Source organism: Aspergillus tanneri, assembly GCF_003426965.1.
Source record: "Aspergillus tanneri strain NIH1004 chromosome Unknown AapTan_1_pilon_pilon_pilon, whole genome shotgun sequence".
Classification (NCBI taxonomy): domain Eukaryota; kingdom Fungi; phylum Ascomycota; class Eurotiomycetes; order Eurotiales; family Aspergillaceae; genus Aspergillus; species Aspergillus tanneri.
In genome coordinates, this window is record NW_022984628.1 from 3,556,068 (window position 1) to 3,570,409 (window position 14,342).

Consider the following 14,342-nt stretch of genomic DNA (forward strand, 5'->3'; position numbering starts at 1 on the left):
CTTTTAGGTACTTTGATCCACCGGGTACTGGCTGAGACACGATCCATGAGGGGTTCAAAATACTGGGTTCTAGCAGCGTCGGCGCCTTCGTTCAAGTACGGGGGGTGAACTTCGATGCCATTCTTCCGGCAGTCAGATGATGAGAGAAGTTTTGGTTGTCTTCCAACAACCTTTCAGCTTCGCAGAGACAGAATAGCTGTATGTCATTGTGAGCTATCAGATATGAATAATACTGGTTGGCCATAAAAAGCATTATAGGCTCTAAGTGAGCTCTAACTTTGTATTATGTTGTATAGTGTATATTTCTGACATGAGCTAAAAAAATAATAAGAGCCTGGGTTGGAAAGGGGAAGTTTTCACAGAGGACAACAGGGGGCAGGAATGAAACCTGAGTGAATCATTTTTCTGATATAGGATTCATCCACGGTTGTTTGAGCATACCTTCATGTCGGAAGTGTTGCTCTAAGATTCACGTGCATAGGGCTGTTTATTTCCTCTTTGGGACATGACAACAACGTGACCTCCAAATCAGGCAAACCCTGCCTTAGGCTGCAACCCCTCTCTCCATCTTCGCCTCGTCTTGACTTGTCTCGCTGCTTTCGGATTTGAACTTCACCACGCTTGCTTCCTCCTTAACCTTGATCTTAGATATCTCCTTCCTGGTGTCCTTTAGCTTCACCACTCCCGCCTCAGGGCTTCCCTCAGCCTGTTCTTGTTCCTATTCCGGTTCCAAACCATGAGCTGCCACCTCCCGATCATACCACTGGCAGAACTTCACGGGCTTCACAGTGGCTGAGTAGTTCTTTCTCTCTGCGTCTCCCTGTCCACCCCAAATCTGCACAATATGTCCTCCCGCCAAAATTCGCTCGATAGTGACGAGCAACCCCTCGAGTCGTCCCAACCCTCGCGGGTCTCTGCAGACAACCCTCGCAGGAAATCCATCCAGTTCAACGTCGGCGGCGCTGATCCCCAGCCTCCTGCGCCCCTCGTGTCGAGCATCGCGGGACGGAAGCGTTCGCCGATTGGTGTGTCTGAGAAAGAGCTGTGGAATAATGGTCGAGGACACTCTCCTCCTCCGCCCCAGTGTGTACTCCCTCCGTATGGATTAGAAGATACTGCTAACACAGCATGGGGGAGCTTCTAGGACCTACGAACGCGGGGTTTCCTTCGATACGTTCGATAACCGCGACGCTGCCGACTTTTCCCTGACCTTGAATTATAAGCATAAAGGCTATCAATCCACCCGGCGGAGCCGGACCTTTCTCTGTGGCACCGACCAGAATGATTATTCGGATTTTGCGCTGGAATGGCTGATCGATGAGTTGGTGGATGATGGTGATGAGATCGTCTGTCTTCGCGCCGTCGAAAAGGATTCGAGAATCGCAAGCGATTCCGGAATCGAAGAGAGGAAGTACCGACTGGAGGCGGAGAGATTGTTCGAGCAGGTCATCCAGAAGAATGCCCAGGATGAGAAGGCAATCAGCCTGGTGCTGGAGCTGGCCGTCGGGAAGATCCAAGTCATCATCCAACGCATGGTATCTCTCCCCCTTTCCCACTATTTCTACTTTAATGCAATCGCTAACTGATCAGATTCGGATCTACGAACCCGCCCTCCTCGTGGTTGGCACTCGTGGCCGTAGCCTCGGCGGCGTTCAAGGATTACTCCCCGGCTCCGTCTCCAAATACTGTCTACAGCAGTCTCCTATCCCTGTCATTGTGGTGCGGCCATCTCCTAAGCGCGAAAAGAAGAAGAAGAAGCGTCTTGCGGATCCCAACCGCCGCAGCTACAATCAGATTCTGGAAATGAGTGAGAGACGGGGAAGCCACATCTTCGATGGCGGTTCCAGTGCAGAAAGCAACGTCTCACGACTCCCTGGGGAAGAGGCAGCGGTCGCAGCGGCTTTGGGTCTCCCCGAGGCCTACGCCACCTCGCGGACCTCGCTTTCGACATCCGAGAGAAGCAGCGGTAGCCACGATGATGGGGATTCGCCGTCTCCGAATGCAGATTTCATCGACGCTGCCCAAAGTTCAGCGACGCAGAGCCCAGAAACTACTGAGAGTGACAGCGGATCCGACGACGATCCTGTTTTGGATCCCCAGGGCGAGTCTCCAGGAGAGCCCTCGGCATCGACCGGCGAAGCAGCTACTACCACCGACGACACAAAGAATCCAAGATACAGTATCCCAGTGATCGTCACGGAAGATATCTCGAATCCAAAGGCTGACTGATCTCTATTACTTTGCTAAATTTGACAAGATAGCGGGTCAGAGTATAAGATATTGCCACCATCTCCTCATCCTATTCGATTTCATGACCAACTCCACTCACAAAAAAAAGAGAGAGAGAGAGGAATTATAATTCCACCGACGGAAAGGTTAAATCCGTCCAAATCCACGAAGACAAACACAGAATAAGCAAGAGCATATCAAAGGAACCATAATACATAACCAGAACAGAATCACTCCCTCATATCTATCAGCGACAGTCTAGGAGGGTGTAAATTTAGATCATGGGAATGTCACCAGAACTATGTATGTATGACATACATACCTAGTACCTGATTCTTAGGTAGTTTCAATAAATAGTAATACTAGATCCTGATACTTTATCCTTGTAAACTGTGGAATAACAAATACAATAGCACTAATTATAGTACCTAGCTTACTCTCTTGACGAATAACTAAACCAAGATGAATGACATTAACCTTGAGGAATATCCCAATCTAATATACTAAATACCATCCCCTATTGATAGAACCTACAAAGTCTAGTATGATAAAACAATCCAGATAAATGGAATCATAAAGAAACTTTTTCTAACGAATTTTTGTCTAAAATATCACAGGGCAACAAGATAAACATGGCAAGGAGAAAGAAAAGGAGAAAAGCTCTCGCCAGCACACACCAAACCAGTGTAGATGCAATGCATACAGAACAGGAATTAAAAAAGAGAGAAAGAAAGAGCAAACACACATGACGGCTACAAACAAAAGTCGTGGTTAGCCTGTAAGGTCTGCCCTGATTGAAAACGTGGACATACCAACGTTTGTACCGGAAGGGAAAGAACCGTGAAAGCTCTCCGGGTATTGAAATGCATGATGAAATGAATAAAAAAAAGAAAGAAAACATGAGCATGAAACAGCAAAAAGAGGATGAAAGATGATAATGAACACTCCTGCCGGCAAGCCAACCTATCTCGCTAGATTCTTCAAAGGCTCTTTTTTCCTCTGGTTTTTCCTTCCCCCTTTTTAGACAAGCACACATTCATTGTACATTAAAAATCGGAAGTCCTCTTCCCCAGAGAATGGACTGATGACCAGGAAAAGATTGAAAAAAAAATAATGAAGAAAGAAGGAAGAGTGGGCATCCGATTTTGTCATAATCATGGACGAGAAGTTTAGGGAGGAATGTTCAAATGACATGCAAGCCACTATGGGACAGAACACGTCGCGAAAAGTAAAGAAATAGTCTTTCCAGAAGAAACGAAATAGTTTTCATTATCATTGCCAAAAAAAGAATAAAGAATCTATTGTGCCTCTTCACCGCCATCTTTCGACGGGGTCTTGGATGGTCGGCGCTCAGTCGCAGGTTGCGACTTGGTTAGCATGGGTGAAGTTGGGTTCGAAGGAGGAGAGGTTGCCATGTTGTCCCGATCTTCCAAGCTAGCCAAAGCACTAAAAAAGAGAACAGTTAGCATCGCAGTTTGTACGCTTCGTCCTACTCAGGACCACCTACCTGAATGCGTTGATCGATGACGCGGCCTCTTTATCTTCCCTCTTGCCGGCCGGGGGTGTTCCAGTTCGGCTGCTGGCTGCACTGTCGTCGCTGCCACGAACCAAGTTGCCTCCGGGGCCAAGGTTCTTCCGACCACTGCTGCTTCGGGAGCCTAGCATACTCGAAGGTCCAAAGGACATGGGCTGGTTGGTGTTTCGAGTCGTCCGCAGACGGCGCAGATCGTCACTTCCAACCTTGCTGGATGCATAGTCCGGTGGAGGTGCCTGATTACCATAACCGCCAGAGAAATTGCGAGAATCGCCCCGGCCCATGGTGGGGCGTCCACCCCGAGAAGCTTGTTGGCGGAGACGTTCCATTTCGGCCTCTTGTTGGGCACGGGCAGCCTGACAGGAGTTAGAAGGTTTGGATCTTCACAAAAAAGGAAAGGGCCTCTTCACTCACCTCCTCTCTGATCTGTTGGATGGTTTTAGGTCCCTTATCAGCGTCCTTCGACATCCAGCGAGCAGAACGCAAATCGATAATGTCCTATCGGAGAAAACAAGGTTAGACAATGAGGGTCAAAACTTGTACACTTTTTCAGAAGAGAACTTACCAGCAGCATGAACCTCAGACGGCTGGGCAATCCAGGAGTCTGCATCATGAGGCTGATGCGGTGGAAGTAAGCGTCCATCATTGCATGTCCCTTCTCAGACATATCAAGGCTAGCACCGATAGTGCGCAGGAGACTAGTCAAGCTCTCAACCTCGGCCTCATCAGGCAAGCCCTCGTAATCCACCAGCTTCTTCACACACTCATGCATGATACGTTCCGTCAACATGCCCAGCTTGTACAGTTCTCCAATGAACTTCACCAGACCCAGACCGCGACGCTTAGCGGCGGCTGCAATATAGTATTCATCCGACATCATCGCCGCCTCTTCCGTCTGGCCTTCGGGCTTAGGAGGCAGGTTAACCTTCCACCCACGTTCGAACTCTTCCTGGCAGCGGTTGAGGAGATACTTGCGGAACAGGCTGCCACCAGCGACCACATTGCCGTTCTTATCTCGAATGTTCTCATCCTTGATATCCAAACTCATACTCTCAAGCATACGCTTGCAGAACTTGGCATAGATCGAAGCCCAGTGGGCCTCGTCGGTAGCCTTCTCGAAAGTCAGCTGGATTACCTGCCGCAATGTACGGCCATCGGTCTCGTCCTTTGACTGGGACACGATTTCCAGAATCTGGCCCGAGATTTTCTCGAAGTTTTCTGGAGTCATCTTGTTCAGAGCAGCCTTCACCTTCCGCTGCACCACATCAGGAGCCATGTAAGTGGAGCCAGCAGGAGTAGGGCCAGCAGCTGTCGCAGATTGGCCGACGCTGCGAGGCTTCCAGCCGGTGGAAGAAATCTGAAGAGCCGGGACGTCCTTTCCAGCGGTGAGGGGCATCGACTTGGCCATTTCTTCCTCCTTCTTCGCTTGATGCTTCTCGCGTTTGCTGCCCGTCCGCGTGCCGGAACGGTTGCTGGATCCGATACGTGGCGATGAGGGCATTCCCATCGCGTTGGCGGAATTGGTACGGCTAATGGGAGCACCCATGCCGCCCATGCCAGGGCGACCCAACTGGCCGAATGGCGACGAGGAGGTGCGGGCGGCATTCGCCAAGGCAAACCGTTGCTCCGAGGTCGAGCCGGGAGGCAAACTGTGACGCACAGCAGTCTGGCCAAAGTAGCCCATGTTGAAGCCCTGAGAGATGCCAGAGCGCGAGGAGTTACGGCCACCCGCCATCGGGGTGCGAGCCGACTGAGGGCGCGACGAGTCGCTGTCTCCCACTGTCTCACGGACCCGAGAATCCCAGTCGACGGAGGGTTTCTCCTTGAATACGTTCTGGAATTGCAGCAAGAACTCCTTGTTGTAGTGGAACTTGCGGTCCGCGGGAGCGCTGGCGTTCAAGGCTGGGTTGGGCGACACAATCGAGGCCGGGTAAGAAATCTTGCTGAGATCCTCGACGAAGCGAGCGGAGTGCAACGCCTTCATGGCAGCACTAGGCTGAGGCGGCTCCACGGCCTTGTTGGTCTCCAACTTGAGCGCAGCTGGCTTCTCGCGCTTTGCGGAACTGGCGGGCTTCGCGGGCGGCCCCATGGACGCATCGGATGCAGGAGTAGCAGTGCCGCTGTCCGCAGGGGTGCTTGTTTCAGTGGCCGCAAACCCACCCTTCTTCAGGGAGGCAAAGAGCTCTTTGCTGCTTTCATCTTGCTCGCCGGCATCCTGCTTCTTCATCCGGGCCTCTTCCAGGGCCTCGGCCTCCCGTTCGGCGGCCTTCATGTTGGCCTCGTACGCTTCACGTTCCTCCTTTTCTTTGCGCTCCCTCTCCTCCTTCTCCGCCTGCTTCTTGGCATAGTAAGCGGCTTCTGCAGCAGCCTCCTTGGCTTCAATTTCCGCCATCTCCCGTTCAATCGCATCATAGTCAATGTCGTCCTCGTCGTCATCCGCGGGGGTAGGCTGGGAATCCTTCGAATCCGCGGCGGGTTCGGCACCTTCAGTCTTGTCCTTTAGGCTGAGATCTTCCAGACCCTTGCGCGCAGCTTCTTCATCAGCCTCCTTCTTCTGAGCTGCTTCTTCCTCCTCCTTTTGCTTGCGTGCAGCCTCCTCTTCCTCGGCTTTCTTGCGAGCAGCGGCTTCTTCTTCCTCCTTCTTCTGCTTGGCCGCAGATGCTTCCTCCTCGGCCTTTTCGATCTTCTGGCGCACCGCATCCATCAGTTCCTTCTTCTTCTCCTCGTCCGTCTTGACAGATTTGGAGTCGGACCGGGCGTGATCGGCACCACTGCCCGTGCGCGGGGGCGGAGTGGAGGTTGGCGTCGCCATCTTGACAGGGGAAGGGGTCACGCGCGCCGGGGACGCGGGCGTCTTTTCGAAGGTCTTCACCACGCCACTGCCCGGGTCCTTGATGACAATGGGGCTCTTCTTGGCGGGGATGACGAAGTTCGGCTTGCCGGCTGGAGCAGGGCTGTTCGAGGAACGGCTGGCCGTGTGAGTATGGGTCGGTGCTTGTGGACCGGCGGCTGGCTGGCCCTGGCCCAGACTGGAACCCGGACGGTCATTCGAAACCTGGGAGGGGGATCGGGACAGCGATGTTGCCTGCGGCTGGGGCTGCACGGGGTACTGCGGCTGCATGTAGCTGGGCTGGGCATTGTACGGCATTCCGGGGCGCGTCTGTGGCGACGGGGGGGTCATGTACTGCTGCATGGGATAGCCCTGATTGTAGTACCCATAGCTCGCGTCGTAGGGATACTGGTGGGATTTCATCAGCGTTAGATATTGCTCAAATTGACCGCTCTCAGGAGCCAGATTGGGAGGAGGAAGACGTAGGGGAGAAGGGGGTGGGGGGAGACGGGGGGAAGCTGAAACGCGATATCCTTGCTTTCGCTTGGGAAAAGGGCCACGACGAGGGGGTCTGTGGGAAGAATGGGTCCTCACTGGTTGCGGGGCCATGTGCGGCCCATAGGAGCCATAGGGCTGGGGAGGCATCTGCGGAGGTGCCATGGGAACCTGGTTCATCTGAGGTGTCGCGGGATGCGCGTTGGCCAGCGCTGGGCTACGGTTAGCTTGAGGCGAGTTGGGGAAAGGCGCCAGCGGTCGTCCTTGGTTAGGGCCGTGGAACTGCGGGCCCATACTGGGACCGCCTCGAGGCTGATTAGGCGTGCGGAAGTTGGGACCTGGAGAGTAATGCATTTGGCCCTGATATCCTCCGGACTGCGAGTAGCCGCGACCACGACCGCCCTGATGAGGATAACCACCACGACCTCCCGGACCACTAGCCATATGGTTGCTCATGTCACTGTGTGTTGACTGCGACGATTCCCGTCGCAGATGAGTCGACTGGGGACCGGGACCAAGGGGAGTTTGAGGGTTCAGACGTATCTGTTGCTAGTGGAAGAAACGTTATTATTAATTCCAGGAATTTTTAAGGTATGCCAAGACAAGGGTATCGTCCACGTGAATCGATTTTATTTTATTTTATTTTTTTTTTTTTCTTCCGGCACCAACACCCACAAAAATGCAAAAAGAAGAAAAGAAAATGCAGACAATAGGAATTCGAAACATGACAGGAAATACGAGAGGGTTGGATTAGAAAAAAGATTAGAAAAGAAATGAAACTTACGTTATCACCGGTTTCGCCAAAGCTGCCAAAGTTGGGAACGTTACCCTGAGACTGGTAAGACGACGGCGGTGGCCGGCCACCGCTCGAGGCGGGCTGGGGGATAGGCGAAGGAGACGTCTGAGGCGAGGTGACACGGGGATTCATAGTCGGGGTGGCAGTCAACCCGGATTGGGGCTGGTTCGCCAAAGCTGGAGGATTCCCCATATTGGGGGAGGTCTGCTGGTTGGCGGCAAAGCCGAACTGCAGGCTATTGGGACGACTATTGGGGCCCCCGTTGGGGATATAACCGGAGGTACCAGCGGAGGTGATGGTCACAGAGGGCTTGCGGGAGTGGTCGCCTTGCGAGGGAGCCGATGCCGGGGCGCCATTGACGATCGTAACGCTGGGGGACTGGGATTGCTGCATGGGTTTGCCGCTCACAGGAGATACTGAGGTCGACTTCCCATGGTGTGGTGAACCTCCCACGGTGACGGGAGCGGCGGTCGAGTCCGTCGCGGACTTTTTGGTGGCACTGGCGTAGGACCTGGTGGAAGCAGGCGGCGGAGCCGATTTCCCACTGAGCGATGGGGCAGACGAGTGCGAAGAGGCGGCCTGGGTCGAGGTGCTCTGTCCTTGAGGTTGAAGGCCTGACCTGGGGGGGATCGAGGTCATTAGACAGGTCGATTTCGGATGATGAAGGGGGAAAAATGAAGTCGCTCGGTCGGAGAGGAGATGTGGAAAGAAGACGACCTAAGAAAGGGGAGGGAGGGGAAAGAAAAGGTCACTGCGACGATGAATGAGAGAGAAGATGAGAGAGAGAGACTGCGACGTCGTCAAAAGCGTGTTACAGTCGAAGAACACGCTCTAGATCCCACATCCAAAGGATTTTTGATTGATCCCACGGGATAATCAAGAGAATCCTGACTAAAGGGAGAAAGAAAAAGACCACCGACAAAGGGGGACTTGATCAAAAAAAAAAGATCACGTCGTGACGAACGACGATGGGTCTGGGGTAAAAAAAGAAAAGGAAAAGGGGAGAGAAAAGACAGGAAAAAAGAGGGACCAAAAAAAAAAGAGACGTAGCAGGCGATTTTTTTTGGCTTCCCGATTAATTTTTTCCTTTCTTCCTTCTTCGGGTGTGGTGGTGTCGCTTTTTTTTTTTTTTTTTTTTTCCTTACCCTTCGTTAAAAAAAAATAAAAATAATAATCAGTGTGGCTGAAGGCAACCCAACCCAACCCCAACTAACTAGACAGACACTCTGTACAACCTACAGATGGTATTACAGTAGTACGGAGTACTCCCATCCTATATGTACAAATAATCTACCATCCCCAATCCCTATTCCCTCGTCAATGCCTGGTTTGCATCATAAAATGGCAATCGCAATCCTCTCTCCATACAGAGGGAACCTTTCAATCCCCGGAAGATTCATTGATAGTTTCAATACCAACACAATACCATACCATACAGAATACATACGGCAAAACAGTCTACTTGCCCAATCGGGAACAGACTCGGAAGGAGGCAGGCCAACCAGAGGCCGAGAAAAGCCGTCTTCTGATTGTTCTGCTGCCATTTACGTTCCATCTTTCATCTCATGCCATGCCTTTCACTCGTTCAGAGACTCTGATTCATTTTGCTTCTCTTCTCTTTCTTCCTATCGGGAGAGAGTACGTCTGCTTGTCTGACTCACAGCCTCGTTGCTGCGAGGTGGCAAACGTCGTCTCAGTCCCTATGATCTCATGATGCTGACAGCTGACTAATCAGACTTGAACTCCTTCCTACCTGGTAGTTATATAGATATACTCCAGAGGCTCTATGTAGTATATACAACTGGAAATAGGCTAAAGCACGCTCGGAATACTAATAAACTATAGGTTCATGTACGGAGTATGTACGGAGTAGACACAAAACCATCACATGTAGTCCTTGCCTGGTTCTGTCCCGAAGTCCACGTTGACAGGGCCCTGGATCGGCTTGGTCGGCTGTTTGACCGAGGCTTTGGCCCTAATAAACTCTTTATCTAAAGAACCCCAGTTAGTACGTAGTATCGGAGGACATGCAGCCTAACAAGGGTATTCTCTTCTAGTCGATTTCCGACACGGAAGAGTGTTGCTTGCAGAACTCAAATTCCCGTCGATCTCAATTGACATGACAGTCTGCAGAATTATAGAAACAAAGAAGTTTCGGTCTAAAGAACGGACTGCTATTACTACATACATCGCCTGCCGACTCGGTACACCGACCTGTCTAAGCCCTGAGTACAGAGTACCAGACCAGGGATGCGATCCATTTATATCCCTGCCAATCGATCAATCACATCCCTTGTCATCGTTCATCTTCCGTCATCCAGACATCGAAGCAAGGAATCGCACAGGCACTGGTCCCCACCAACCAGGATATCTACCTAGACAGTACACCAACGCCTCCTACATACAGACATGGCCATTCTATTGCACAATCACTCTTACAGAGGACCTTGCAGAGAAAACACAATTCGTTGCGACTGTAAAACCGACATTTTGACCTAGTTCGATTTATGAGAACCACGGGATCGAGCAATCCCATCCACCACTTGGGCTGCAGCCTCCACGCCCGAAGAGCCGCCTTGCCCTTGCTCCCCATGGCCAAACCAGCCCGATGCCCAGTTACCGCTGGGGGTCCGACCGGGCCTTGCGGGAGAGCGATCCCGGATGTCCTCATGTTCAATATGGTCGAACGAGTTGTCACTACGGTTCTTTCTCAGGGACGAACCATACGCCAGGCCATCGTCCTCATTGCCCAGGTTCTGCTCCTCATTTGCCAATGCGCTGCGCAGCACATCCAACATGTCGCGCTGGTTTGAGATGAACTTCGCCTTCTCGCTACGGGACATGGAAGCCAACTCGCGGGGCAAGAGGGAGCCACGGGCGGAGAGCTCCTCCGCTCGCTTCTCGGGGCTCTGACCAGCCGAAGCCACCGACGCCACTGCAGAGCTGATAGCAGAGAACCAGTCGTTGTTGGGGGCCGGAGCAGAAGCCCCGGCTACGGCTGGGATGTTGAACCGGGAGAGTAACGACTGAGCGTAAGACGCGGGACCCGAAGGCGCAGGGGGAGGGGTTGCCGGCCGCTGGGGTGGCAGACCCAGGACTTTCTCCCGGACGAGTTCAATGGCCTTGTAGAAGTACTGAAGTCCCATAGCTTTAGCACGTTCATGCGATCTGCCAATAAAGTCCTCGATGTCCCGTTCATGCTGGTACAGCAGCGGATCCACGTAATCTTGGTACAGCATACGCGCCCCCTGTGTCTGGGGAAGGACAAGGTATGTCAAGAAAAAGAGACGGAACCAGCTATAGAAAGGAAGCCTGTAATGCAGGTACGATTAGAGGGGAACAATTCTTTCATATGCGAGGAATTGGGGTCATTGAAAGAGCATACCATCCGAGAATGAACACCGTCCAGGATTCCGCCATCAGGATGGTGGACAGAACCACCCAGTACATCAGCCATGGTGCCAGCTGGGAGGGATCGGCCGAGCGCAGAGCCTTATAGGAGGCAAAAATAGGGAAAAGAACCGTGATGGCCGAGCTACCAGGCAGAAATTAGAGAACAGGTCTATTTATGACGTCCTCGGAAGAACCGGGGATAAGCAGAGCAGTGTACTTACGAAAACAAATCCGCAATGATGCCAAACATGGTGAATAGTTTGCAAGAGATCCCCTGAAGGACAGAGTGGAAAAGGAGTCCTCAACGTGGTGAAGGACGCACGACGAAAGTATGACGTGGATGCCGATATGACAAGAAGGGATCTTTTGCTTAATGTTTCAGGATTGCGGGGCAAGAATCCGCTCAGAAAAAGCCTCACGAGACCAACTCAGCCGAGCTAGCTGGATAGGAGATGCGGCCAGCCGCAGAGCGAAGCGATCAGATCGGATTCGGGGGCAGAAGGAGGAAAAAGTTGGAAGCGAATGTGTACGGAGGAGAAGAGCGAGCGTGGCTGCCTTGAGAGCCACTTTTCGCAGCCCTACTTGGTATGGCCGCTTTAAACCCGAGGTACGGCAGTACAGTGCTCCAGAGTACTGCGGCGTAGTACCAAGGTTGTACCCTGTACCAGCTTTGTAGCTCTCCACTGAAGAACCGGGATGACGCAATGTGACTGGCCCATTCGGTTCACCTTACATAAGGCGGTACCTGGGATACGTCCAGATACATTCCAGCACTTTAGATGTCAGTATCTTTATGTCCCATAACAATCGATTAGCTTCGTCTTCCTTTACCTTTGCTAAGGAAAGAAGGATAGCCCCAAGGAAATGCACGGAACAAATGCAGAGATCCGGAGCGTTGGATTGAGGATAAATCGCACAAACATTGTTTAGGAATAATGGCTTGATACTGCCTTCTCTCTCGTCCTGACTTAAAGGTGTCATGGTATCAAACGACTCTGCTCGGTCCCCGTCTAAGCGTCTCATCTACTGAGCTCCTTGGAAAATCGTTTATACGATCCTTGTATGTCTCCAGCCTCGGCTGAGTATGATCTATCTGTCGCGCGTCAGAAGAGGAGGCCGCCATGGATGCTGGTCTGTGATCCTCCACCTAATCAATCTCGATGACCTCTCTAGTCATTGAGAGGAAGGGCAAGGATATGACCAAGGCAGATGATATCCTTGGTCCCTACTCAAAGCGGCGATGCTCGTCTGATAAAATAAGAGAGCCTATCATCTTATTTGTACTAGTGCGGCTAGTTAGTTAGTTTACGGTAATGACCATTACATAACGACTGCCTAGCCGCTTTTAATGCAATGACATCATCAGTAGCAATCAAAGTTAACAATGAACTTTTTCTATTTCATTATCTAGAACGGCTCAATGGCTGTAGCATGACCGGTCAATTACTTCATAGTATATTCACCAGCATTGGAAGCTCCAGGAATTTCAGCCAGCGGTAGAAGCCCATCCAAAACTTCAATAGTTTGAGATCAAGTAATTCTTTGTCTCCTCATCATTCATTCCCTGAAAGTGTTGGACTTCACCGCGTTTGACCCCTATGTATGTCGAAATGATCGCAGGGCCGACTAGCTGGCAGATCGACTTGTCAGCTTCTAGGGCATCGAGACTTTCCAACAGCGACTTGGGTAATAGTGTCTTGATTCCAAGAGCCTCCTTTTCTGCAGGCAAGAGCAAGGAGGAAGACACAGGACAATCCCCTCCCGTCAGTGGGAATTTTCGTCTCATGCCGTCTATCCCAGCGGCAAACATGCCACAGAGTGCTAGGTATGGGTTCGCTAGTCCATCCAGCAACTTCACTTCAAATCGATTAGTTGTTATCCGCCGCAGGGGCATCTCCTTATTCTCCCAGCCCCATGCTGCATATTCCCCGCCGCTCCAGATACCACTGTTGACTCGATGGTAGCTCGCATCGTGCGCCAGATTGAACGCGAGCACCGCGGGGAAGTGCTGCATGATCCCGGCAAAAAAGGGTTCTGCACGGTGCAAGTCCTCGCCTTCCATCGGGTTGATGGAGATGTGTGTGTGCATACCGCTGCCCGCACTGTTTGGGAACAGACGCGGGTACATGGTAGCCCGCACGTCGTATTTCTCTGCCACGTCGGAGATGATCGCACGAGCTTTGACGAGCGTATCGGCAGCTTTGACGGGGGAATCTCGGGGAAGGACAAATTCCCACTGGTCGGGGGCGGACTCGGCGTGGAACTTCTCTATAGCGATCCCGGCTTCTAGCAACGCTCGGGCAATGTCTTCCACCAGGTCGAGGGACTTCTTGTCGTCGGTGGTCATGCTGAACACGGAATGGTTTGTATTCGGGGGCTCGTAGCCCACCACTTTACTATTTTGTCGCACCCGTCGCAAAAAGACGACCTCCATCTCGAAGCCAACGAGAGGATAATGTCCTGTCTCTTGCTCCAAGAGATCGGTCAGACGACCCAGTTGCGATCGCGCACATTCAGGGAGCGGACTCCCGTCATGGTTGAGACTGGATGTCATTACCACTGCGCGGTGGGAATTCGAGCCACCCTGGCAGTACACCGTTGAGATGTCCGGCTTAAGATAGCAGACCCCGCTCGGTTTAGCACCATCTACTAGATGGTCCCCCGGCAATAGGTGGAAGATGGTCGTGGTAATCGGTAAGCATTGGCCGCTCCGAATCAGCTGAGTGAAGCGCGCGACTGGCATGACCTGGACGACGGCTGACGCGCTGTAGGTGATGTACTGGAGCCAGACGAACTCAACGCCATGATTTTGGCAGAGAAACTCCTCCCAGCGAGAAACTTCAGTTTCCAGCATGATCACCGGTGCGCCGTATGGCAACTAAATGCGTAAATAAAGTGGGGGAGAGTACGGTAAGACCGGAGCGGTGGAATGCACCTGGAGAGGCCCGTATTTATTATGGGAGCTGATATTTCTTTTTTTGCCTCTTCACACCCCCTGTAACCCCTGCTCGCCCGTGGTGAGTAATAGTGGCTCATGCGCGCCGCCACAACAACAGTTGGCTTGG

General features: G+C 52.1%; 4 protein-coding genes across 4 annotated transcripts; 1 reads left to right on the top strand and 3 right to left on the bottom strand.

Annotated features, from left to right (window-relative positions):
- Positions 1-844: 844 nt before the first annotated feature.
- ATNIH1004_003163 (universal stress protein) lies at positions 845-2,229 on the top strand (the record flags this gene model as incomplete). The annotated part of the gene is made up of 3 exons (XM_033567843.1): positions 845-1,029; positions 1,145-1,535; positions 1,591-2,229. 3 exons carry the CDS (start codon positions 845-847, stop codon positions 2,227-2,229), a joined length of 1,215 nt encoding a protein of 404 aa, XP_033429838.1.
- A 1,298-nt stretch (positions 2,230-3,527) lies between these two features.
- Positions 3,528-8,523, bottom strand: ATNIH1004_003164 (putative eukaryotic translation initiation factor subunit eIF-4F; the record flags this gene model as incomplete). Its single annotated transcript, XM_033567844.1, has 5 exons — positions 3,528-3,675; positions 3,737-4,119; positions 4,178-4,261; positions 4,329-7,637; positions 7,873-8,523. The coding sequence occupies 5 exons, from the start codon at positions 8,521-8,523 to the stop codon at positions 3,528-3,530; spliced, it is 4,575 nt and encodes a 1,524-aa protein (XP_033429839.1).
- Positions 8,524-10,379: 1,856 nt separating this feature from the next.
- On the bottom strand, positions 10,380-11,527 carry ATNIH1004_003165 (HVA22/TB2/DP1 family protein; the record flags this gene model as incomplete). Its single annotated transcript, XM_033567845.1, has 3 exons — positions 10,380-11,196; positions 11,270-11,419; positions 11,499-11,527. The coding sequence occupies 3 exons, from the start codon at positions 11,525-11,527 to the stop codon at positions 10,380-10,382; spliced, it is 996 nt and encodes a 331-aa protein (XP_033429840.1).
- Positions 11,528-12,793: 1,266 nt separating this feature from the next.
- On the bottom strand, positions 12,794-14,131 carry ATNIH1004_003166 (FluG family protein; the record flags this gene model as incomplete). The annotated part of the gene is made up of 1 exon (XM_033567846.1): positions 12,794-14,131. One exon carries the CDS (start codon positions 14,129-14,131, stop codon positions 12,794-12,796), a length of 1,338 nt encoding a protein of 445 aa, XP_033429841.1.
- Between the last annotated feature and the right edge of the window lie 211 nt (positions 14,132-14,342).